This window comes from Pteropus medius, unplaced genomic scaffold, assembly GCF_902729225.1.
Source record: "Pteropus medius unplaced genomic scaffold, Ma_sr-lr_union100, whole genome shotgun sequence".
In the NCBI taxonomy this organism is placed as follows: domain Eukaryota; kingdom Metazoa; phylum Chordata; class Mammalia; order Chiroptera; family Pteropodidae; genus Pteropus; species Pteropus medius.
The window spans coordinates 24,853,253-24,879,743 of NW_024351730.1; the positions used below are offsets into that span (position 1 = coordinate 24,853,253).

Genomic DNA, 26,491 nt, shown 5'->3' on the forward strand with positions numbered 1-26,491 from the left:
TGACTATATATACCACGGGTTTTTTTTGTTTTTTGTTTTTTAACCTGTTTATCCATTGACAGGCACCTGTCTTGGCTTTCATGAGTAATGCTGCAATGAGCATGGGGTTGCAGATATCTCTATGAGATCCTGATTTCAATTTCTTTGGATATATACCCAGAAATGGGATTGCTGGATCATATGGTAGTTCTATTTTTAATTTTTTGAGGAAGCTCCATACTGTTTTCCCTAGTGGCTGTACCAGTTTGCATTCTCACCAACAGTGCAGTTGGGTTTATGTGGGAATTCTTTATACTGTTTGCTACATTTTAATATTAGTTTGAAATTGTCTAAAATGAAAAGGAACAAGCAGTAAAATCTACTTTCCAGTATTTACTTGCTTGTTTTCAATCTCTGAGGATAACAGCAGTCTGCTTCTAAATGCATAAATCACATCGGTGAAGAGACTAAGCGGAAAATACAAGTGATGTTCCTCTCCTGTGTATCCTCAGGCGCAGCGAACCTGCAGGCCGACCTCACTCGTGGCATTCAACCAAATTTGGGGAGAACCAACCAGATGCCAGCATGATGCAAATATCTCAGGGCACGATTGGCACCCCTTGGCCCCAGAGCTACCATTCTAGGTAAGTGACGAAAGCTGAGACCCAGGGGTTTCTTTCCTTCAAATGTCCTGTTTCCAGAAAGGAACATTTTCTTCTCTTTTGAGAACATTATCTTCCATTCACCCCAAGTATTAAACCTCTCTACCCACTACCTTCCTCATCCTCTTAAAATTCCTAATATGTGTACGAATCATCTTCATATCCTGGGCTAGGTTGGTGTGAAGGGAGTACAGATTTATTTTGAGCACTGGCTAGCTATTTGAGATATTTATTGGGTCTATTGATTCTCAGACATTTCTCAATTACACATTATAACACCACACTAGAAAAACTGACAAACTTCTTCCCACGTTATTTAATGTTCTTTCTGCTTTAGTCAAATATGAGAGGAACTGGGGATAAGGGAGCCAAAGCTGACCACCCAGACATATTAAAGAAAAAACTAAGTCAGGACTCCCCTACACGTGCTACAGCCTTGGAACCCACACAGATTGGAATCCATCTTCTGATTCCAGAGAGTCAGACTCCGTTGCTTATCACTTTTTGGAAGGGCTTAGATAAGGGTAATAGTAGGGAAGTGGCAGGGTCAAGAGAATATGAGTCCTACATACAAATGAGATACAAGTGCTGATATGGGGGTGGGGAGGATGGAGGATGGCTTCTGGAAAGATTACTTAACCAAGAGAGGATGCTTATGCATTTAGCAAGGCCAGGACACAGAACCCTTAACACTCATGTCTGGTCAAATCAAAGGGCAAATTCTAGACCTCTCACTGGCAGACATGGCTCCCAGCATATTAGGGCAGGCTTCAGGCCACAGGAAAAGATAATGTTTTTTGGTTACCCTCCTTGTTACAGACACTACTCTCCCTTTCCCATGTCCTTCCTAATAACCCTGAAAATTTATTCTCACCAGTGAGCCAGAGACAAGGTCCCCTAGAAGCCCCCATCCCCATGCAGGCACAGTGCTTTTGCTTAATGGGCTTTGAGGTATTGAAGATCTTTAGAAGGTTAGATGTTGAGGGTGAGGGTTAACAGTGTGAAGGAAGGACAGCATAATGGTAAGGTGCGTGGGCTTTTAAGTCAGACGTAGATTTTAAATCTCACCTTCAGCACCTACTTCACGAGCCTGAGAAAATCGGTTAACCTCTTTAATCTTAGTTTTGTCTGTAAAATGAAGTTATTAATATATATATCTCATCAGGTTATAGTGAGGATTAAACAAAAGAATGTAAAACATTTAGTGCAGTTCCTGGAACACAGTAAGCATTCAAAAATTGTGACAACTAATTATAATAATTAGGCTGAAGACTTATCAGAGGCACAGTGAAACCTGGTAATGAACTTCAAGGTTAATGGCATAAACCAGCACACACTTATAAAATGAGAGTGTGTACTAATAAAATACCCCTAAACAATGGGGCCCTTTAGAGCTTTCTAACCCCAACGTTCTTAAGAGGCCCTAAATCTGAAGTCATACTGTGACCTAAAAAACATGCTGGCCCAAAGGCAGAAATAAAACTACTTCAGTCAGTGCTCAGAATAACTGGTTACAGTAACTATGGTGAGCTCCAAGAGGCCTCAGGAGAATGGCGTTAGAAGTGCAATATTCTGAAGGCTGTGCTTCCGCATCCTGTTTCCTCTTCCCCATCCCAACCTCCAGAGGGGTTTCGGCAGGTGGGTCATCCCTTGCACTGTTTACCATTCTGTCCTTCCAAGCTTCAGAACAGCACCCCCTGCCACGATGACCGTCAGCACAAAAACAGTCAGGTACAAAGGAAGAAAGGAAAGCTCAGATTACCCAAAATGCAGCAGACATGTGGATTCTCTTCTATTCCTGGACAAATCATCCATGATTTGTGTTTGTTCCATATTCATTCCATGCCTCAGGCTTGCAGTTCTGGCAAAGGGCTTCACCCCAACTCTGAGTTCTGCTCAGAGGGTCTGACATCAGCAGCTGTAGATGGAGAAATGCTACAGGTCCATTTCTGAGGAACACAGTGGCATCTAGTGGCCTAGTGTGCTGAATCAATGGGTCTGCATCCCTCTGACAGCCTTCCTTTAGTTCCAGAAACCCAATCTCACTCCTAAGTTGATGCAACTGTTTCTCATTAAGACACAGGAGAATGAGGGAGCTTGAGGGAGGGAGGGGGAGGGGCATAGAGACTGAAGACACATAATTTTAACTGACTGCAAGCTGGCTTGAATCTGGAATTTCACAGAAATTGTATTTCAACTGCTTTCTGTCAGACCCTTGTCACTGTCTTTTTGCTGCCCTACAGAAATCCCACACAATGGTCATAAAATATTAGAGTATTTAGAGAGATCTTGAAAAGTCATGTAGTCCAGCCCCCCTCATAAGAAGATGAAATAACAGTGCCAAAATACTAAAGTACCAGTACTTGTTCATTGATTAGTTCATTCAACTAATTGATTAGTTCAATCGAGTACCTACTGTATCTCAGATGATTTCTAGTTATTGAGGGTACAGGGCTGAACAAAACATAAAAAGCCCCTACCCTATAATATTTGTTTCCCAAGGTGTGTTTCATGGAAAAATAATCAGTTAGATGCTCCTTGGAAAAAAGTTTCTAGGGTCACTAAAAAGTATTGTGCTAAGTGAAATAAGTCAGAGAAAAGCAAATACCATATGATTTCACTTATATATGGACTCTAAAACAACAACAACAACAAATGAACAAGCAAAACAAAACAAAACAGACTCACAGAAACAGAGACCAGACTGATGGTTGCCAGAGGGGAGCGGGTAAGGGATGTGGGTAAGAAAGGTGAAGGGGAATATAGTCAATTATGTTGTGTTAAGTTTGCACAGTGACGGATGATTAGTAGACTTGGTGATCACATTGTAAGGTATACAAATGACAAATCACTATATTGTACACCTGAAACTAATATTGTATACCAACTTATTTTTAAAAATGTTTCTAGGGTCAAATAAGTTTAGAAAACAGTATATTTTCCTTGCAGAACATCACATGAACAGTAGTTTATTAAAGACTGAGATGTTTTGCAGTAATTGTTTAACTTATTTAGCCCAGTATTTTCCAAACATATTTGATATATAAGGAATTAATCTTCTGTAAGCACACTTTAGGAAATGTTTTCATGCACTTGTTTTGTGTTCTTTGCTATATTTTTAAGTATTTAAAAAATACTTTTAAGCATACAAAATAGAGTAACATTATAAGAATGCATGTATCCACCACAGAATTCACAATCATTTTGTCATATTTGCTTCAGATCTTAAACGTTATAGATACGATTGAAGTCTCTTTCATATAACCAAAGGGATATGATGCGAGGTCAAGTAGTGGTAAGCACTATGAAGAAAATAAAGCAGAATAACAGGGATAAGGAGAGAAGAGGTGGTCTTTAGATAGTGACTTCTAGGAAGTCTTCTGTGATGCAGAGACTTGAATAATGGAAGGGAGTGAGCCAGGTAAAGCACATTCTCTGTGGTGGGAATAATGAGTAAAAGGCCCTGAGACCCTAACATGGGAAGATATTTCATAGGTCTGAGTTACAGTAAGGAGACCAATTTTGCTGGAGTGCTTTGAACAAGAAGGAGAGTGATAGAAAATGAGGTTGGAGAAATATCCAGACCACAGAGAGAACTTTGACACACTCATCTTCACAGCAAGGCTGTCTCTGTAGGATTGAAGACCTTCATTCCAAGTTCTTCACCATTAAGAGTTCCATCTTGGAAGCAGGAGTGGCACCACTTCCAGAAAGCCGTGGAAGTACTTGTTCCTAGAGGGTGATGTCAGGGCACTCAGTAGCATGGCATATGTCACTTGGTTGTATTCCCCAATCACCTTGGAAATGGGAATTCTGAAGAGTCAGAGCCCTCCCTAAGCATGTTACAGTCCTCATGTGATGCCTTCCACCTGAGGTTTGGTGAGTGAAGTTTCCTGTAGCTGCAAGATGGAACCTATTCTGCCTCTGCTCTTTCCATCTCATGACATGTATCCCACGATTTCATGTTTCTAGACACTATATTTTGAGATATGTTCATGATTGTATTTCCTCCCACTCAGTAGTGTTTCAGTTAACCCATCAGTTTATTCGTTTTTGTTAAGTGTGTTCCTACGTTAGATTTGAATTATCCTCTCAGTGAACAACTGCTAAGCCTCAGCAGTTGGGAAGAGGGTTAAATAGTTCTACCACCCAACTGGGACTGGTGAGCCAAAGAGCCCTAATGGGATCTACTGCTTCCATTTCCCCTCAGTGTATTCACTTCGAATCTTCTGTTAGAGTAGGTAAAGTGGTTCATATGAGATTGTCCTCAACTGAACTATGTTATATGCATTTTTCATACAGCTTCTGCATTTAGAGGGGAATGCATGGGTGTGTGGGAGAGTAAAATCTGGCAGTGACGTATGCCATGCCACGAGTGCCAGGGCCGACGTCACGAATCTTGCTGTCTCAGGAGCTAGTCCCTTTCTCCCTTGACTTTGTACCTGTCCCTCCCAAAGGAGGATGCTACATCCAGTAAGTTGACTTTCTCTGATAAAGTTACATTCTTCACGTTAGTTGCTGAAAATATAGCTTTTTCCTTGAATTCCAGCACCAGTTTTGACAGAATGTGGTCCTTCTAGTATCTTGCCATATACTGTGGACATAGTCCAGCCATAAAGCATTATCACATACTCGGCCAATAAGATACCATATTTGCTTACATAAGATCTAGAAATATAATAACAGCTCCATGAATTTTAATAGTGTTTAACTGCTGTTCCTGTAAAAATGGAAAAAATCTTAGGCAAGAACTCTTAGCAATTTATCCTTCTTTAGAGAACAGTGAGTCACAAACGTTTGAACTATGAAGACTGCTATTTGACTTTGTGAGCCACTTATTCCTTCCGGTATGCCTTCCCTCCAACATGCTGAGTGAAGCATATTTTGAGTTTATAATTAAAGTTAATTATAAATAATTTTGTTTTGAGGCAACTTTCTAGGGTGTGCAGTGCCAGGATTGAGAGTCATTACCCCTCCCCCGGCTAGGCTCTGAAAACCACCTGGAGGAGCTTGTAAATGAGAAGGTCTTACCTCCTAAGTGTATGAAGGAGGCTGTGCTCAGGCTCTTGGAGGTCATCCATAGGTGACAGACTCCTGCGATTAAGACTTCTCTTAAAGCTTCCCTCTCATTCCCTCTCTTATCAGCTTTTTCTGACTTTAATTTCTCTCTCTCTCTCTAATTCAGCTTTGTGTTTAGCTTTCTCACTACAAACAAATTGTCTCTAGTACAGTTGAGATTCCAGGAAGATTGCCAGAGTGTAAGGCCTTCAATTCCATAAAAAGGAAAGATATTAACTAAAAACATATACATGCACAGTCTCCCTCACCCGTTCACCTAGTCTCTTACTAAGCTTTTCCCCTTCTTCCCACAAGCAGCCCCAAGAGACACAAAATTTCAGCCTCAATCACTCTTCCTCCTCTCCTTCTCTTCTTTCCATTCCCACCTCATTTCTTGGCACATGCAGTCATTTCTAGCACCTAGCAAATCCAATCAATGCGCTGCCTGTGCTCAAAGGCCACATGGCTTCTTCTGTGCTCCCTGTTCCTCCCCTAGCAAGCCTGGGTGATTAATTAGAGGCACATAGGTTACAGTGTTAGGCAAGTACTTCTAGTGACGACACACAGGGAAGCCAAGCAAGGCCCAAATATGGCCCTTTTCATCTACCCTTCCAAAAACCAAACATCTTGCACAAGAGTATATTTATAAGCTGGGTCCTGTGCCTAAGCCTACTAAATGATAACAGCTCAGTGGTACTCACTGCTTTGTCTCCCTTTCTTCCAGCTCCTCTACAAGTGACCTTGTCAACTATGACCATGCTTATCTGAGGCGGAGCCCTGACCAATGTAGCTCCCAGGGGAGCATGGAGAGCCTAGAGCCCAGTGGGGGATACCCACCCTGCCATCTTCTTTCCCCTGCCAAGTCCACCAGCAGCATCGACCAGCTCAGCCACCTCCATAACAAGAGAGACTCGGCTTACAGCTCCTTCTCCACCAGTTCTAGCATCCTAGAGTATCCACCCCCTGGCGTCTCTGGCCGAGAGCGTTCAAGCTCCATGGACACCACTTCTGCTCGAGGTGGGCTCCTAGAAGGGATGAGGCAGGCAGACATTCGCTATGTCAAGACAGTTTATGACCCCCGGAGGGGAGTCTCTGCAGAGTATGAGGTGAACTCTTCAGCCTTGCTTCTCCAAGGTAGGGAGACCCGAGCCTCAGCAGACGGCCAGGGCTATGATAAATGGCATAATGTTCCTCGGGGCGAGGGTGTGCCACCCCCATCTTGGAGCCAGCAGTGTCCCAGTTCCTCGGAGACTGCCCCTGACAACTTGCCTCCTCCTAAAGTGGGCGCACCCCTGCCCCCAGCTCGGAGTGACAGTTATGCAGCCTTTCGGCACCGAGAGCGGCCCAGCTCTTGGTCTAGCCTTGATCAGAAACGGTTCTGCCGGCCTCAGGCAAACTCTTCCGGCTCCCTGAAGTCTCCCTGCATCGAGGAACAGCTGCATACTGTGCTGGAGAAGAGTCCAGAGAGCAGCCCCCCAGTGAAGCCCAAGCATAATTACACCCAGAAGGCCCAGCCTGGCCAACCTCTGCTGCCGACGGGCATCTACCCAGTACCTTCCCTGGAGCCACACTTTGCCCAGGTGCCCCAGCCCTCGGCAAGTAGTAACGGCATGCTCTACCCTGCTCTGGCCAAGGAGAGTGGATATACGCCTCCTCTGGGAGCCTGCGACAGGAGGGCTACCCTCGATGAGAATGGAAACCAAAATGGATCTAGCAAGCCTGGGTTTGCCTTCTACCAACCCCTAGAACATGACTCATTGTCTCCAGTAGAGAAGACGCCCGAAACTTCAGCTAAATGTGTCCCCTACAAAGTCCATTTCCCTTCAGTGCCTGAAAATGAGGACAGCTCCCTGAACAGGCATCTCACACCTCTCCAGGGTAACTGCCCACATCCCAGTGAGAGAAGGAGCACCCACAGCAACAGATCCTCTCCTAATTATCACAGCCTCCAACCCCCTCAGGGTCAGGCCTGGCACGTGGGTGAAGACAAGAAAGCCTCCAGGCCTTCAGAGCCTTGGGAGAGTGATTTCCAAGAAGACCACGATGCCAGCGGGCGGAGGCTGGAGAGAGAAGGCCTAAGCCAGAGCCCATCAGGCAACTTTGGCAAGACCAAGTCAGCTTTTTCCTCTCTCCAGAACATTCCTGAGAGTCTAAGAAGGCAAAGCAGCCTGGAGCCAGGAGGGGGAGCCCAAGAGGGCTACCTGGATGTCCGGCCCACCTGTGTCGTCAACACCAAGGCAGAGGACTCTGGAAGGAAAGCTGTTCCTGATCACAGGAGCCATCTGGACAGGCCGGTTTCCTATCCAAGGCCTGAGGGGAGAACCAGTGCCTTGGCCTCTTTCCACAATTCAGACCTAAGGTATGAAGAGCCGCCCTCCCCGTCACACCAGCAGACATCCAGTCTGGGCCGGAGGAGGCTCAGCTCCGGCAGCGCCTCGGTTCTGCAGGGTTTGCAGTACGGGAAGCCCCACTGCTCCGTGCTGGAGAAGGTTTCCGAGATCGAGCAGAGAGAGCAAGGGCGCCAGAGACCCCCAAGTGTGGGCAGCAACGTTTATGGCTATAATTACAAGCCCAACAGGATGACCCCAACTTCTGGTACCTCTGGGATTGAATTAGAGGAGACAAAAGCCAATATCCGTTTCTCCGAATCCACTGAACCCGTAGGCACTGGGGAGCAGCACTTCAAAAACGGGGAGCCAAAGCTGGAAGAGGTTTCTTGGCAGCCATGTGGTCAACAGTTGAAGAGGGGCACCGAGGGCGGCCAGGGCCACCCACCCCGAGGCAGCGAACCCTCGAGGCGGGACAGTCACCTGCTCCGCAGCCAGAGCACCTTTCAGCTCTTCGGCGAGACTGAGGAGGAGGCCTTGTGGCGGGACGGTAGGCCGGGCACGCCGGAGTCGCCAGTGCCGGATGTCCCCTTCAGCCGCGCCTACAGGAACAGCATCAAGGACGCGCAGTCCCGTGTGCTGGGGGCCACGTCCTTCCGACGCCGGGACCTCGAGCCGGGGGCCGCCGGGACTTCTCGGCCCTGGCGGCCGAGACCCGCCTCGGCCCACGTGGGGCTGCGGAGCCCAGAGGCCCTGCCGTCCACGTCCCCGCACATTCCACGCGAGCGGCACAGCCTGACCCCCGCCAAGGGCGACCCGGGCCGGCCTGCGCCCCCCGCCGCCCGGAGGGGACCCCGCCGGCGCCTGACCCCCGAGCAGAAGAAGCGCTCCTACTCTGAGCCCGAGAAGATGAACGAGGTGGGGGTCTCGGAGGAGGCCGAGCCGGCGCCCTTGGGCCCACAGAGGAAGGGGCTGCATTTCCCGGAGAGCACGGTGGCCGACCGACGCCGCATCTTCGAGCGCGAAGGCAAGGCCTGCTCCACGCTCAGCCTGTCGGGGCCCGAGCTCAAGCAGTTCCAGCAGAGCGCGCTGGCCGACTACATTCAGCGCAAGACCGGCCAGCGGCCCGCCTCCGCCACGGGCCTCCAGGAGCCAGGGCTGCTGCGGGAGCGCGCCCACAGCACCTACCTCCAGCCCGGCCCCACGGCACCCACTGGCGCGCGGCTCACCTCGGCCTCCAGCCTCTGCTCGCTGCGGGATCCGAACCTGCAACCCCGCAGGGAGGCTGCCCACCTGCCAGCGTCAGGAGCCAATGGGGAGCCCCCGTGGGGGCCCCGAGATCGCAGCAGCTCTTTCGCTGCCACTGGCCGCCTCCTCGGGGAAAGGCGACGTGGGGACCAAGCCCCCAGGGAGCTGCTTGGTGGAGCTAACAGCGGCGGACCAAAAGGCACCCAGAAGCTGGACAGGACCCCTGGGGAGTCCTCCTCTTGGGGGGCCGGGAGGTCCGGGAAGTCCATGTCGGCCGAGGACCTGCTGGAGCGCTCAGATTTCCTGGCAGTCCCTATCCATGTGAGGTCACGGTCATCTCCCACTGCAGACAAGAAACATCAGGTAGGCAACGGGTCCTAGGCTTGCCCCTTGGGCCCTGAAAGCTTTAGTGTGTCTCTCCTGACCCTTCCCCTCCCCTTCAGTTTTCCTTTTACATGCAAAAGAGTAGCATTTGTTTCCAAGAGGTGCTTTCTTTCTCAGTGCCCCTGATATCCTTACAGACAGAAAGAGGTATGTAGATGTCTATGTAATTGTATAGCTGCCTTGTATATCTTATATACAAGATGTCTGTATATATGTGTATGTATTTATGTACATACATATATTTGTGTACATATATATATGTAACTTCATTCTAGGAAGTCACTCACCTCTGCAAGAATGTATAGATAGGAAAAGTTAGGGACTATCTTTTTTGTTTGTTCTTTACTTTTTTGTCTTTAATTCAAGGAATAGAGGCTGTGTCTCAGTTTTAAATATTTTAGCTTTGCACCCTCTATGTTTCTACTGGACTTTTGTATTTAAAAATAGGTAGAATTGTTGACTTTGCAGTGTTATTGAGCCCCAAGCCCTCAGCTAAGGATGCTTTACATTTATTATCTCATTGATCTTCACAGTAATCCCACTCAGTAGAGTATATTATTCATATCAAGTCGATGTCTCTTTTAACTCCTGTCTGAGCTCATTTTGTGCACTATCCTGGTGAGAAAGAATCACAGACATTCAAATTCTCACTTAAAAGGGTTTCCTAATAACGGCTCCAAACTATGCAAAGATTATGAAGTGCTTTCCATTGGAAATTTCAGGCAGATCTAGGAATAGAATCTGAGCACTCTGATTCCCACGAGTCTATTAATTTCCATAAATCTTAGCCCCTCCTTAAGCTCCACATTCCACTGCTGATCAATGTTCTCCCTCGTGGTTTCCATCCCACCTAAGAAAATATTACTAATTCACATATATGTTAGCACAAGGGAGACCACCCTTCCATTGCCTCTTCTCAAATTCTGTTTTTCCTGGCAGTGAAGTCTGTCATTCACCAAGCATTTGTGGAGCATATGTAGTATGAAAAGCACTGTACTACAGGGTCGAAGGAAAATAAGGCTCATGCCTTTCTGGGGTTCATAATTGAGCAAGGAATATGAACTTAAATTTGAATAATTAACAGGACTGATGAATGCTTTGAGAGCAGTGATAAATAACATGCTATGGGAGGGAAAATGATTAATTCTAACTGAAGAGATCTCAGACAGCTTCTCTTGAAGGAGATAAGATTTGAACCAGGCTACATAGGATGGGCAGGATGTTGACAAAGGTTTGGGGGTTGTGTGTGGGAGGCAGTAGTTGGAAGAAATAGCTTCAGACAAAGAAAGATTCAGCCATTACTGCCTGAGAAGTATGTTTGCAGCACTGCTTCTGAAACACACATACACAAGGCCTTCCAAGCGAAAATATTGTGCCCTCCCAGATATTTCCTGTTCAGAAATATTCAGAAATACTTTCTCCCCAGTATAACCCACAGGAAAAAAAACACACACACACACACACAACAAAACTATAGTGGCACTCCTCCATAAGACATCAACAGCTGTTTTCTTCCCATCAGAATGAAAAACAGATAATTTCCACTCCTTATCCTACCACTAAAACACTTTTTAGCTCCATATGTCACATGCAATTTCAGCTAGTTTGATGTGCTTCAGTCATCTAGTGCATAGCAGAACAAACATTTCATTTCATTCTCTAGGTTCTAAAGAAAATGGAAATGTTTAGGTGAAAACTGAATGTTTTTTTTTTTTTTATTCTCTACTAGATGTCATTATTCTCTCTTAGGGAATCAGTTGGATATGAATGTTATTTCGCCTTCCCCCACTCAAAATATTTCACAAGCCTGGTAAATTGATAAATGGAGCTAAAACATAGGTGTATATTCCTCCAAACCCAATTAAATACTTTATATCATTTGAAAAACTTTTTAGAAAGACAACTGAATACAGAACATTATTTAGGTACCCTCTTCAAGAAAGAGAGTACCATATTTAGATATTATTTAATTTGGGGAATATGATGCCAGAGGGGGAAAATATTTCAAAAATGAAATACTTTATCTGTGGTGCTTTGCTCCCACAAATTCTGAAAACAGGTTCCCATCCCCCCAGATTGCGATTGTGCCAGGACTATGTTCTTGAGCTTCCTTCCTTCCTCTAGTCCCCTAGCCAGCAACCAGACCTTGCCTGCTGGGAAGACTGGTCCATGACAGTGTCTGATCCATCTTCTTCATATAGCCATCATCTGCCTTATTTGTAGAACTATTTAAAAACAAAACTAGCCTCACCACGTAATTATTGTGTTTAGCTCCAGATACTATATATTTTTTATTTGAAAAAGATCCAGGAACTTTACTATTATCATTAAGCTTTGGTGAAGGTGTTAAATAAGAATTTTTCTTATCCCAGCTTTAGAGAACACTTAATTTAGTGACCCTGTAGACACCTTCTGCCTGACTTAAATCCAAAATACAGAATCTATTTCTGGTGCCGACTCAGTCCATGGCATCCTGAACAAACGCTACTCACTCCTGTCAGCCAGATGCTAATAGAGCAGGATTTTACAAGCTTTGGACAAAGATTCAGCTCCTTTTCAAAAGTCCATTAGTGAGGACAGTTTCTGCCTCCAAAATAAGGTCAGCATGGAAATCAATTCCTCTGTTTATAAGAGTTGATCATTTGGGCCTGAAATAATGACAGCGGAAAGCAGCCACAACAGGTAGCGTGAAACCTATTTAGATACTCAGCAGGCGTGGGCCTCTTCTGGGCCAGCAGTGGTTCTCTCTGAAACATGCAGCCTCCCATTACCTCTGCTTTAATTTATCTTCATTTAAAAGGTGTAATTGCAGAACAAATGGATAATAGCGATGAAGCTGAAGGGCACAACAAATTCTTGCCCATTTCCTACTTTCTATGAGACTTTGGAAAACTTAACCTTTTTAAAGTAGGTGGCCCCCGCAGAAAAATATTCAAACACTTCTGCTTTAGAGATGAAAATTTATACCTCTTCATTGCATAAATCTAAAATAAGCAGAGGCTATAAAAAGAAATCTGTGGAGAAATAAAACCCCTGATAGGGAGTTTTGTTTTGTTTTGTTTTCCTTCCAGATGCTGAGTTAGAGACTTCTCTGGCTCTCACTGTATTTTCAAGACCTTTGTTTCTGATATGTAACACATTGACCATGTGATGGTGTGCCAAACATTTAATCGTGGAGGAAATTGCTCAGTACTTGGAACTTCATGTGAGTGCAGGCTTGATTCAGGAGAACGTAGCTTGTAAATCATTTTTAGCACCTCTCAGCAAGCACCTAATCAAGCTTGGGGGAAAATTACAGAATCAAATTTCCACAAAATGTAAAGTTGCAAGTAGCTACTAATAATCAAATGTGTACTATGTGCCATTCATTGCCCTAAATGTTTTTATAAGCATAAAATCAATCCTTACCCCTATGCAAAGAGGTAGATATAATTGTTATCTCTATATTACAGAGGGAGCTAAGGCACAGAAAGGGTGAGAAATTTGTCCAAGGTAATGGGATCAAGGGTTTGATCTCATACTGTCTGACTCCAGTCTTGAAGTCATGCTGCCTCCTTAAATTAAGGGGGAAGGGAAAGGAAGTGAGAGTTAAACATCTTATATCTGAAAACTTCAGCCAATGAATTGATTTGATTTTAACATTCATCTATTTCTATTATTTACATTAAATAACATTTCAAGTTTTTTCAAATGGATTTCTTATTCCTTTTGGCAGATACTTGAAACTGATATTCCGAAGCAGATAGATATTGTTGTCTTCATATTGCATTGACCAAGGAGATATTAGGATATCTAATTCAGAGCGCAAAGTAAGAGTGAGGATTAGGACTCAATAGGCTTTAAGGTTTATAGGTTTAAGTATGCTAATGCTAAATGAAGAATAAAAACTGAATATATGCCTAATCAAAGCAAGTAAATACAACAGAAATTAATCCTCCTTGGGCTTTGACTAGGTTGAGAAGGCATTTTCCTTCTATCTAAATGCTATTTTGATTGACAGGAGATTTAGAGAGTTCTTTCAATAACCTATTACTGGGTCTACCTTCTTTTATTTTACTCACACTCACATAAATATCAACTTAAGGTCATACTGTAATTCAAAGGAAATAACCTAAAGGGGAAATATATTTAAAAGTTACTGGGTTAGGAGCCTAAAGGGGACCTAGAGGCTTTTCCGATTAATTACTAGCAAAGAGGTACATTCATGTCAATAGGGTGGGGAAAAGGACCTTAAAAGAACCGTAAGGTTTCATGGAGAACAGGAATTCCCATTCCCTATAATAATATCTGAGACATAGAACACGTAAAATTCCTTTTTCTCAAAGCATTGAAGTCTGATTGCATCCAGCTCAGCTACTATTCAACTTGTTAAGATTCCAGAGAAAGATCTTGGGTTTTAAAAAGATCAGTTTGAATTCTGGATCATCCACTTACTTAACTGTGGATGGGTAAGATACTTAACCTCTCTGAGCTGCAATTACCTTCTCTTTTCCCCATTGTTGTAGGTTAAATTACTGAAGAAATGTCAGGTGCCTAACGCAACTCTGGTTATATAATTTGAGGAATGTAAAGAACTTAGCAGAGTGCCTGGCACATAGAAAATGCCCAATAAAGGATAGCCGCATTTCCTAATAATACTCAAATGTTTGTTTCTTCTTCGTGCCTACTGCCACCTTTGGCTCTTTTTATTGTTTATTAGTACCTCTACACTGATTGGGAGAGAGAGGAGAAAAAGAAAAGGGAGGTGGAAAGCAATTAGCTCTTTGGACAGAATAAACAATGAAATAAGTTGCTGAAATAAAGTTTAGGGATTGTGTATGGTTTAATTTTTGTTTCCTACCTGTCTTCTATTATAAATAATTGAGAGTTTAAGTGTTTAATCATCATTGGCAACATTGTCTTCTTCAGGGGCTTGTTCCCATGAGCAGGACCTTACACTATCAAAAACTGACCTATGAATCTTTCAGGAAGAAAATATGTACTCTTATTAAAAACAAAAATAAGTAATGGCTACCCCTAAAAAGGCCCAGGGATATTGATATTACATGGAGTTAGATATTTTCTCCAGAGAGAACATATTTCAACCTGATTACAAGCCAGATTCATATATTCTCAAATTACAACTCAGAACATTTGAGATTTTTCTAAATTCAAAAGACTGTCCTTTTCCTGTCATCTCCCATATTTCCCAATTGCTATTTCAAAAGCTTGATCCTTTGCATCCTTATATTTCAAGTATAGCAGTTGTTTTGAACCCTGGAGATAATTATCAGACTTCTCTTGCTTAGAAAATGCCCTTGTTAGGAGAGGCACCTGGTGAGACAGACTGAGCTTCAGACCTATCCCTGCCACTGTGACCTTGGCAAAGTTAACCTCTTTGGGGCTGTCTCCCCATCCACGCAGTGTGGTTAACAATACCTCCTGGGGCTTTGAGGATGAAATGGGATAGTATGTAAGAGTGCTGCCATGGTGCCTGTCCTCTAATAACTTCTTGCTCCTTTCTATCTCCAACCCCTTGGTAAATTTGTTGGTAACAATGCCTTGCCTTTCTTGTGTTTAAAGGATGTGCTTTTGGAGGAAAACAATGGCTTTGGTTTTGTGAAGGATCCATGTTACTTGGCTGGCCCTGGATCCAGGTATGCATGTGTATTTCTGATGCCCTCTGCCTTATGAATGCTGCTAGAATTAAATGTTTCTGTTCTTCTCTAAAGAAATTGAAATGTGATAATTTTTTGTAGGGTTATATGCTGCCTTTTGCATTTGTCTAGGCTGTGGGGAACTTTTTTTATTTATAGATAAGTTTTTCTAAGAATGATACTTATTATTCAAAATATGCTGTTGAGGCAATATTTGACTTCTAATAAGTTTAGCATCAGAATAGTTCATGGATATGCTCTTCTTAAGCATATCCTGTGGCTTTCACACATGGGACCTCTCTTATGTGGCTGATCTCTTCCAGCTCTGTGTGCAAAGGATCAGGTCTGGTGACTAAAATGCTTGTGGAAGAATAAGCATTTCATGAAGAGCTTCACACAGTAAGACAAACTCATAGGAAGAACCTGAAGTAAAAAAAAATAAAGCTCCAAAATCATAATCTTTAAGCACTTAGGGATAGAAAATAACAGGGAAGTCATTTTTTAAAAATTTACCATCAAAATCATTTCTCCTAGGTAGAAAAAAATAATGGAAATTTTTTTAGAATTTCCATTGTTAAACTATTCACTTGGAGCTTAATAAGTAGAAAATTCCTAAGTTTCCCCTGAATCACATGCCTTTACGTCGTTTTGATGCAGCGTCATAGGGCTATCTACTGTCATCTATTTATTAATGATAATACATTTAAACCCCCTCCCTACTACCTTCCATGTTTTTCATGCCAGTTCCCTAATTTTTTAATATTTTGTTCAATCATTGTTTCCCTCTTTTTCTTTATTCACCTTCTCAATAACTCAACCTACTACTGTCACATAGAAGCAGCCAGTGTAGTCAGGAAGTGGGTATTAAGTTACCTCCTTTACTGCCAAGAGCAGTTATATGCTTTTGCTTCTGTAGTTGGGCCTAAAATGAAGAAAATATTCAAGATGAGACTGAGGACTTTGGTTAGTTGGAGCGCATTAATTATAAGCTAGAGACAAAGGAAAACTCACAGTGAACTAGAGCACTGCCAAAAAACACCTGGTCTGAAGTCAGAGGTGAAACTAAACTCAACCACAAAAAAATCAAATACCTTGATTACAAAAATTCTCTAAAGATGATAGACAATTCTCTAAAGATGATAGACAAATGACCAACAAGCATATGAAAAGATGCTCCACATCACTAATCATCAGAGAAATGCAAATCAAAACCACAGTGAGATACTACTTCATACCTATTAGGATCACTAAGTTTAAAAAAAACAAAAAACAAAAGAACAAATGTCGGCAAAGATGTGGAGAAATTGAAACACTTGTACACTGTTGGTGTGATTGCAAAATGCTGCAACTGCTATGGGAAACAGTTTGGAGATGCCTCAAAAAATTAAAAATAGATCTACCATATGACCCAGCAATCCTACTTCTGAGTATTTATCCAAAAGAATTGAAAGCAGTATCTTGAAGAGATATTTTCATACTCATGTTTATAGCAGCACTATTCATAATTAATTGGAAACAACTCAAATGTATATTGATGAACGTATAGATAAACAAAATGTGATATCTAACATACAGTGGAATATTATTCAGCCTTAAAAAAGGAAGGAAATGCTGACATGCTACAACAGGATGAACCTTGAGGACATTATGCTAAGTGAAATAAGCCAGTCACAAAAGGACAAATACTCTATGATTCCACTTAGGTATCTAAAGTTGTCGAATTTATAGAAACAGAAAGTAGAATGGTGGTTACAAGGGCTGATGGAGGAGGAAAAGAAGAATTGTTGCTTAATAGGTGTAGAGTATCAAATTTGCAAGATGAAAAAGTTCTGGAGCTCTGTTTCACAATAATACCATGAATATACTTAACACTACTGAGCTGAACATTTAAAAATGGTTAGAGTAGTAAATTTTATGTTACGTGTTTTTTTACCACATAAAAAATGCTGTCAAGGGGAAAAAAGTGAGACTAATTGCTCTCCAACTCCATTCTTGAATATTAAGGTTCCTGGATTCATACCAACAGATACTCCCCTCTCACTCTGTTATAAGAGGCTCAAACAAAATCTTTTTCCTCTATTCTTTGTTCTTGAAAAAAATACAAAACAATTACCAAAGAGAAGCATTCTCAACCAAACTAAGCAAGCATTTAACTCAAATATTACCTTCAAAAATATACAGTTTAAGTATGGTTTCTATAAACTAAGAAGATTATAAACATGTACTGAAAACATCATATCAAAGTTTATTGGGCTGGTTCTTTATAGGATAAGTGCCATACTTTTTTATTGTATGTTTTAGTGATGTCTCCCCTAAAAAGCCTTAGGAAAGAAAGTAAGAAAAACCAAGGTACCCGAATTAGTCTTTAAAACATCAGATTTCAGTTTACTGCATGCCCTGTTAGAGGATGCTAAATTTAAAATAGTTCATATTCTGCAGTCTAAAGAGCAGTTGGGCAGAAAAGACATTTTTTTTTTTCCAACATTTACTAAGAGGGTACTTTGTACTAGGTGCCAGGGATGCCAAATAAACAAGACATGGGAGTACAGAGTACCTCCAGAGAATCTCCCGTCTCTGGGCTTCTTGCATATCCAACTGGGACCCCACCAAGAGGTACTGAGCAGCCAATCTGAGATATTGAGAGGTTCTTGGTTAAAAAAAAAAAACTAAATGAAAAGAATCTATGAGGGGAGAGGAGGAGAGAGGTTGCATCTGAGAGAGAGACGGGCCCCTTATTCAACCATCTGCATTTATAATAAAGAAAAACTAAAGGCACGAGAAGAGCTAATTTGGATTTTGCAGTTTTTGCCTTCCGTATGCTGCATTCTCCCTGCTGGTACTTAGACAACTTCATGCCAGGCCTGTGCTGGGCCTCTGACTTGGGACTGAGCCACGCTCCCTGAGGACTTGGATCTGTAAAATGAAAAGTGCCATCTGCTTTCCAGATTCACTTGCGTACTAGTCAGGAATTTACGAATTATGGAGGTTTGCTGGAGGTATCTTTTATCCCCACATTAACTCTTGCACGGCAGGCAGGCAGTGCTGCAGACTCCTGCTTTTTATTTTATTTATTTATTTTTTTGCACTATTTTTTTTTTTTTTTTTTTTTTTTACCCTTTAGAACACAATAGCAAAAGTATTAGAAATTGTTGGGGTTTTCCTTAGAGCCTAGATAAAGGACTTTTGTTTAAGTCACCATGTACCCTATTTGCTCATTATCGTCAACTTCTTTCTCCAGAAATGATTGCTTATTAGCCCCTTAGGTGACTCTTCCCCCTCCTTTTTACATTCCATTTTAAAGAAATGAGACCACCAGGAGAATAAGAGAAAGTTGTAAATAAAGCCTTGATTCAGCAGCCCACACAGATGCTTTCCAAACAGAACCTCCCGTGGGATCACACTGGGAGAGAGTGAGGCAGCACTCTCTTTCCCCAGAGTCAGGAGCTGCTTCCCCAGAGTAGTCCTACTAGGAGCTGAAGAAATGTACCTACCTGTTTCTTTCCTGAAGCCTGTCCTCAAAAGCCACCGTATGTGGGTGGTAGGGGCTGGAGGTGGGGGGAGTGAGAGCAGGCTGATGAAAACAAATACCACGTGACATTTTCCTGTAGGAGTTTATGCCTGTCTGGTGTTTTATTTAAACCTGGTTCTTTGTATGAACAGCTGGTGGTGGAGGGAGAGAGTGTGCAGCTTCTCTGGGGTTCCTTCTCCCAATCAAATGCTTTTGCCATCTGTGTAATGAACCTGGAGCTCAGTGTTTGCCACTTTCTTCAGAGCTGTAATGCTCATGTTTGTATCCTGCTCCAGGTCACTCAGTTGTTCAGAAAGAGGCGGAGAAGAGATGCTGTTGCTCAAACACCATCCCAGCCCTCGCTGGGGTGGTTCAGGCTGCAAAGCAGCTGGTGCCTCAGTTCCCAGCACATGTCCTGGACTGCCAGACCCTCAGAAGCAGGCCAGAAGAATGCCTTGCCCCAGACCGCTGCCCACGGGAATGCAAGGGCACCCCACAGACGGCAGGGCTATCCCACTGACCCCACTCAGCTTAGCTCTGCCTTCCCCTGTACCCTCCAGCTACTGTTCACAGGCCGCTGATGATCAGCCAACCAGAAGGGACAGTCAGACGGGGCAGCAGCCTCTTCTCCCTTATACCCCAGCAGCGACTCACAGAAGCAATGGTCACAGCCTGGCCCAGCCTCCCAGCCCAAGAGGCCAAGAGCCCAACAGCTCAGAGCATGGGGTGGAAGGAGGAATGAGGAAGCGGCCTCCCCCGACTCGGGTGAAGTGGGCGCATGCAGTCAGAGAGGATAGCCTCCCCGAGGAATCTTCATCGCCTGGGTTTGCAAATCTAAAGCACCATAAAAAACAGCAGAATCTTCCAAGTTCAAGCAGCACTTCCGACCCAGACACGCCTCTTGGGGTACCAGGCACTCCGGGGAGGATCTCCCTGCGAATATCCGAGTCAGTCCTGCAGGCCTCCCCATCACCTCGGGAGGACTACGATGATGAAGTGTTTGTCAGGGACATGCACCCCAACGCTACTTCCAGCCCCACATTTGAAGCTATTCCTCCACCTCCTCCCCCTCCTCCAAGTCAGGAAGCCCCAGTGAATAGCTGGAATGACTTTCCTCCACCTCCTCCCCAAGCTCTGTGTGAGGTACAAGTGGACAGCGAGGATTACGAGAAGCTCTATACCAGGTGAGCGGGCAGACTGGGCAGGGCAAGCCTTTCGCTGAGGAAGAAAGGTTTTCCCTCGGTGATAAGTGATTTTCATGCTCCAGGGTTCCCAGACCCTCCTTCAGTTGGCCACAGGGGAGCCCTGGGGTAGAGGCTTTTTATACAAGCTCAGCTCACAAACTCGCTGAGCTGTTTCATTTGTTCACCAGGGAGTGAGAGTAGTGAAAATAAGAGCCCAAACCCAAGAGGCATTTCTGTGGACATGGTAAATTCAGAGGGTCCAAATAAATAGCATCCCCCCCTTCCCTGCCCAAGTTCTCAATCAGTTAAGGAATGAATGAAAAGAAAAAGGCACACAGAAGACAAAAGTATCACTTGTATTACTAATAGAGGTGATACTGGAGAATGTGGCTTCTATTTGAGTGTTAAGTGGGCTTCCTGATACTGAGCCCCCAAATTAAATAGATTTACCTGCCTAGTCACAGGCTGTGCTAGACACACACATATACATATGTATTTTATTTACACATGTATGGAGAGAAAAAGAGAGAGGGAGAGCACAAGAGCAAGCCTAGAGGCAGCCTTACTGTCCAAAGAGAAGAGACTGGACTGCAAATGGGCTGTGGTCAGCTTCTCTTTCCAAAGTCCCTGCATGTCCACAGGAAGGAATAAAGAATAGGGCTAAAGGGCAGTGATATTTAGGGAAACCTGTTCTTGGAGGCAAGAATGGGGAAGAAGAATTTTTCAGCAGATACTCCCTAGGACAAGAGCTTTCACAACACCAAAAAGAAAAAAGAAAAAAAAAAAAACATTGCCTGCTATCACCTTTGTGGTAACTCCCTCTAAATACCAGAGCAATTTACCATTACCCTTTGTTCACCTGCACCTTTCGGGAAGCTCTGGGATCTGAGAGCAACATTCACCAAAATTGAATTCCTACTAGATTCATCCCCCCTTAAAAAGTCATACAACCTAATCTACGGCCATGCCACCCTAAACAAGCCCAATCCCGTCTGATCTCGGAAGCTAAGCAGGGTCGGGCCTGGTTAGTACTTGGATAGGAGACCACCTAGGAAGACCAGGTGCTGTAGGCGTAAAAAACAAAACAAAACAAAAACCAATAAGGGATTGTAAGCTGACAAGGTCCTTGCAATCTGTGAGGTCAGCCAAGGGTTGCCTTGCCTTTTTAAAAAAAAAAAAAAAGTCATACAACCTCCCTGTGACCAATTAGTGGGCTCAGGTGAAGGCACTTTAGGACCCTGCAATTTGGGAGTAATAACCTCTGAAGTGTGGCTACCTCACCCCACTCCTGGGAAGCCCTGATGGTGAAAACTTCTCAGTCTTCATTCACGTTCTCATCTTCACTCTTCTGTTGACTCTTTTCTCACCACTTTTTTTTTTTACTATCCCCAGTAGTTCCAGCAAGTTTGCCAACGTGACAATTGCCAAGGAAAGACCCATGCCTGGTGCAGCCCATTTGGTTGGTAGTCAGATAGTGGCTTCCAGATCCCAAACTTCTGTCAAGGGTTCAGAGGCCTTTGAGACCAGCCCAGCCTCCACCAAGGCTGCTCTGCCCCAACATGCCGGGTCTGCTGGCTGGCAGCCAAACTCAGGGCAGCCACCTCCCATCCTTACCCAAGGCCTTGTCCATGACCCAGTCAGTGGGACTCATGGTTTAGAAAAGAATGTGAGTTCTAGTCCTCAAAAGACTTCAGAAGACATCAGAACAGAAACTCTGGCCAAGGAAATTGTCCACCAAGACAAATCTCTGGCAGACATCTTGGATCCAGATTCCAGAATGAAGACAACTATGGACCTGATGGAAGGTTTGTTTCCTCGAGATGTTAATTTGCTGCAGGAAAACAGCATAAAGAGGAAAGCCCTACAAAGAACTGTCAGCTGCCCAGGATATGAAGGCAAGAGGTAAGTCCCTGGTAATGTCCCCAAAGAGCCTTACAAATGAACTCCTTCCACAGGGTGATAAGTCTGGGACTACTTACCTACTAATCTTTTCTTGCTTCAAAAACAGCAGGAATGACCCAAGACTGACATTCCATCTCAGCCTTAGAGGAGTGCCTCTGAGAAGTAGGATGGGAGACAGACAGACCCTGAGTTACCGGGCCCTTGCTCGACAAAAAAATAACAGTAATAATAATTGCTGTTAACACCTATTCATGCTCTTTGTGTCAGACACTGTATTCATTTCTTTATATAAACATTTTGTTTAATCTTCACAAGAACCTTCTGAGATAGCTACCAATTTTATCTCCATGTTACCGGTGAGGAAACTGAAGCACAGAGGAGTTAAGACTGTGCGACTGAAGTCATAGGACCTGTGTGATGATGGCACCTATATCTGAACTCAGCACTGTGACTTGCCTGCTCTCTTCACTGTACTGTGCCCCCTAACTCGGTAGACATGCAACCTCCCATTCTGTCAGAGTCCCTTACAGGGAGCTCCACAGGGGTCAGTGATGAGAGGAGCAAGTAGAAGCAGTGGGCATGGCAGAAGGCGGAGGTGAACATGGTCTTTGTAAGAAGGATGAGAGCCTAGACACACATTTAGTGACTTCACTGGCATTTGCCTTTGAAGAGTTAAAGTGAGTGCTCACATTCAGCCTGTGAGCCTCTGCTCTTGAAGTTAAAAGGCAGTGATATTTAGGGAAGCCTTAACTGTCCTGTAACATGTCGCCGTGCCCAGCCACAGGGGTGTAAAGACCGTCAGCAGTCTGTTTTTCATTCTTTTGATTTCTCCTGGGTTATTGCAATATTTTCTTGCATGTTTTATTTCCTTAAAGTACTACTATGGTTTTTATTTTCTTTTTTTCACTGGAAGCTGTAAATTGGAAGATTGGAACTGCAGAGTTAGTGGCTTCCAGGCTAAATCAGAAGAGCATTTCATCTAAATTTGGGCTGGCATTTTAGATATGTCCAAATGATCCTAACTAAATTACTATCAGGAATACCATGTTTTCATTGGGGGGATGATTGGTAGGGAAAAAGTAAAGAGCTATGTAGTACTCAAACTTTTTGATGTTATCGGAGGCTTTCCTAATACAGGGCCTGAATCTCCTATTCAGATTTGGCAGAGACCAGTTGAAGTACATGGACTTTTCCAGGGTCGTGTGTTTAGCACCGAACACCTAGAACATGCAAGGCAATCCACTGGCTACCACGAGGGGCCCAAAGACGCCTTTCTGTGGGTGTGTGGGTTAGTTCAGCACAGGCGGTTGTGGTAGGTCCAAGTGAGGGGTTTCCATTCATTTCATTCTGTTCTCTGACCCCACTTGCTGTAGAAGAAGGTAATTTACAAGTATATCCTTAGAAAAGCATTTCCTAGCATTATCATTGAGAACCTATGTTCTTTCAGTCAATTTAGAAGTGAAATGGCCACGTAGCTTTTGTAGGAGGAATTTCAAAACAGGCATGCGCCATCTTCTGGTGAAAATAAGCATTGTTCTCTTGTTGTGCGTGAGACCTCACATAGCCATTGTGAGGTTTAGTTATCAGATGCCTCCTAAGAAGCCCACGTGTAATGCAATGAATTTATCTGGAGGGGGAAAACACATGTCAAAAATTCTTTTTCTTATTTTTTTTTAATTAACTGGACTAAATGTAATTATATTGCTTAGAGGAATAGTCCCGTCAAGCAGGAAACTAGTAGAAAAATGACTTTTTTGGTGGTTCTTTATTCCATATTAAAATGATGGTCTAGATATTAAATAATGTCACAGGACTGAATAGCTGAAATTCCTCTCCAGGAGAACCTAACCTACTTCCACTACCATTTATTCAGTGGATAAGATCCGACCTATAGTCTGAAAGACAGCTTGAGTATAATAAAACAGAGATAACAAAGTTCTCAACTCCTTATTTGTTCTCCAGCCTTGAAACCCCCTGCTGTGTAATCAGTGAGTAGATTTCACCTCTTAACATTCATTGACCAGCAAGCTCCAGATTTCCTGGACTTCCATGGGATATCAGGCTTACGTGAGAAAGAAAACTAATAAGTGTCCAAATAACAGTCATAGTAGGCATCAGAAAGATAATGGGTAACTCTGCAAGAGTAGGAAATAACCTAAAACCTGAAATTTTTACAGCACCTTTAAAATACATTCACACGACTGAGTCATGGCTCCCCCTGTCTTTCTGTGAAATAAGGCGTCAGTAACATTCTTATATTTATCACAAGAGAAACATGCAGAGAGGTTAAATGACTTGCCCAGAGTCGTCTGGCAAGTCCAGCCCTGACCCGCACTCCTCGCCTTCCCAGTACTGCCCTCGGTGGTCTTCATCCCGAGTTTGCCTGGCCTCTAGAGCCCTACACACAGTAACTACCTATTAGCAAATAGTTATTAGTTCATCCTAATTTCTGGGAAGAAATTGAATAGGATTTTTTACACATTTCTGAATGGAGAAATGTGGTGAAATGAAGCTTTCGGTATGTGCTGTGTGTGGCTGTACTTTTTGTTCTTTTTTAACCCAGGAGTGAAGACAGGGAAGCAGTGAGCATGCTGGTTAACTGCCCTGCCTACTACAGTGTGTCTGCTCCCAAGGCTGAGCTGCTGAACAAAATCAAAGATATGCCAGAAGAGGTAAATGAGGAAGAAGAGCAGGCGGATGTCAATGAAAAGAAGGTAAGAAGCTAGGACCTGTGTTCTGCTGTCCCCAGGAAGGTAGTCAGGGTCCTATCGGGGTTACTGGCCCTTATGGCAGAAAGGGCAGGGGCCTGTTGCATCACCAACCTCACCCAAACCATCGGTACTTTGAGCAATTTCCTCACAGCTCACCTGTCATTTTCATTTTTATAAATGACAAAAGTGAAAGTTAATGGGAATAAGTTATTTCTTAAAAGTCTCACCGCTGGGACTAGAACCTGGGTCCCCTGCCTCCTAGTCCAACACAGGGACCCCAACACTGTTGTCTGAGCCAATGCCAACAGCCTGTGTAGTTTTCATTTCATGTTTTATAGTCAAAAGGAAAACTAGAAAATCTAGAAACTTTAAGGAGAGACTGATTGTCAAAAGACACTTCTGGAAAAAGGTAATGTTAATCTTTAGATTCCCCAACTCTCTTTGCAATACCCCAATTTATAGCTTGAAAGCACAGTATTGGAATTTAGTCGTTAGCATTTGATACTCCTACGGAAATTTTAAATGCTAACATTTTTAAAATGACCGTGTGCTGCTGCTGCTCTCTTCCCGCATGCCATGGAGATCTAAGTTCAGCTGTGCCTGCAGGGGAGAAAGTTCTTGCCATTCCACTTTCCCTATAGCCCCAGAGGGGCTGTGCTCATAGCCCTGGTACAGCTCAGGCCTGCATGCTGAAAAAGGACTCCGTCAAAGCTTGCCTCTTGCTGAGCCTGGAATGTAAGTGGTTCTCAGTCTGTCAATTCCAGGAGAAACTTTCTTATGTGATTCTACTTCATTTATTCTAGAATATGTCCTAAGTCCTCTTGTTTGTGTTGAAATAAGACCACAGGATACAGACCCTGGGGGCTGGGACTTATGGGACAGGGGGATGTGAGGCTTTAGAAGCACCTCCATCAGTGGTATTCTGCCTTGTGCTGCTCCAGCTCCGTGGCTCACAGTGCATGGCTGACATGCTGATGCAGCCACTGCGGTAACACGCTCTCCCAGCCTAAGGCTTTCTCATTTAAACACCTGTTTCGTAGCACGCCTCCTGGCACATGCCCATCTCAGTGCTGCTGAGTGCCCTCTGATTGGGAGAAAAATACCACCTTGCTCTGGTGGTATTTTTATCTCAAAGGGCAAGCTATATAAATACCATCATAGGTACCAAGTTGCCGTGACATCTTTAAATGAACATTTTACCAGTTTGTGGTGGTTCTTTACATGTAGACGTACCCTGTTTTACAGTAGCAGCGCAGCATATTACTCGTTACTTTTTCCTCCCCATCTTTATTTTTTAACCACTTTTTCATCACTTATCACCTTCTCACTCTGAGGATTATATGGCAAAAAGCATTTTTAGACTGAAAATATAAAGGAATAGAGGATTAATCATTATGGGAAATAACATTAGGTACAACTTATTAAGGACTTAGATGCTAGGTGTGGGTTTTGTTTTTTCTTTTTTTTGCATAATGCTGTATTATCTTTTTTCACAAAACCGCTGACACCTGTATTGTCACATTTTACACTGAAGTAATCGGAATGAGTAAGGCTGAGAAGAGAAGAGGGTATTCAAGGCAAAGGGAACGGTGTGGGAAAAGACCTTGAGGTGCGAAGAAACAAAGGGAGTGTGTGTTTATTGAAGGTACTTTCGGTAGTTTGATTTTTTTGGAATATAAAACAATGATTAAATTAGAAATGACCAAATTTAGAAAATAAAGGCCACATGTACGGGAGATGAAACTGGAAGGAGCCACAGGGGCCAGGAGGTCACTTGCATCACATGGGGCTTTGTGTGAAATGCTGCAGGGTTCAGATCAGATCAGTTCATTAAAACAAAAAATTCCCAAAGGGTTCTCCATTGCCGCAATGGAGATTGCGGCAATGGAGAA

The 26,491-nt window shown here is 43.5% G+C and overlaps 1 protein-coding gene and 1 pseudogene across 7 annotated transcripts in view; both read left to right on the forward strand.

The window, feature by feature from the left end:
• Positions 1-26,491, forward strand: part of SHROOM3 (shroom family member 3) — a 281,729-nt gene that overhangs the window by 240,502 nt on the left and 14,736 nt on the right. For 6 of the 7 annotated variants that reach the window (XM_039845506.1, XM_039845509.1, XM_039845508.1 and 3 more), the window contains 6 exons: positions 492-623; positions 6,424-9,637; positions 15,221-15,294; positions 19,099-19,986; positions 21,379-21,888; positions 24,452-24,602. In XM_039845506.1, the coding sequence (XP_039701440.1) occupies positions 492-623; positions 6,424-9,637; positions 15,221-15,294; positions 19,099-19,986; positions 21,379-21,888; positions 24,452-24,602 (4,969 nt within the window). The remainder of the gene's footprint in view (positions 1-491; positions 624-6,423; positions 9,638-15,220; positions 15,295-19,098; positions 19,987-21,378; positions 21,889-24,451; positions 24,603-26,491) is intronic. The other variant, XM_039845507.1, reaches the window with a different exon arrangement.
• LOC120588414 (uncharacterized) lies at positions 20,941-21,059 on the forward strand (annotated as a pseudogene).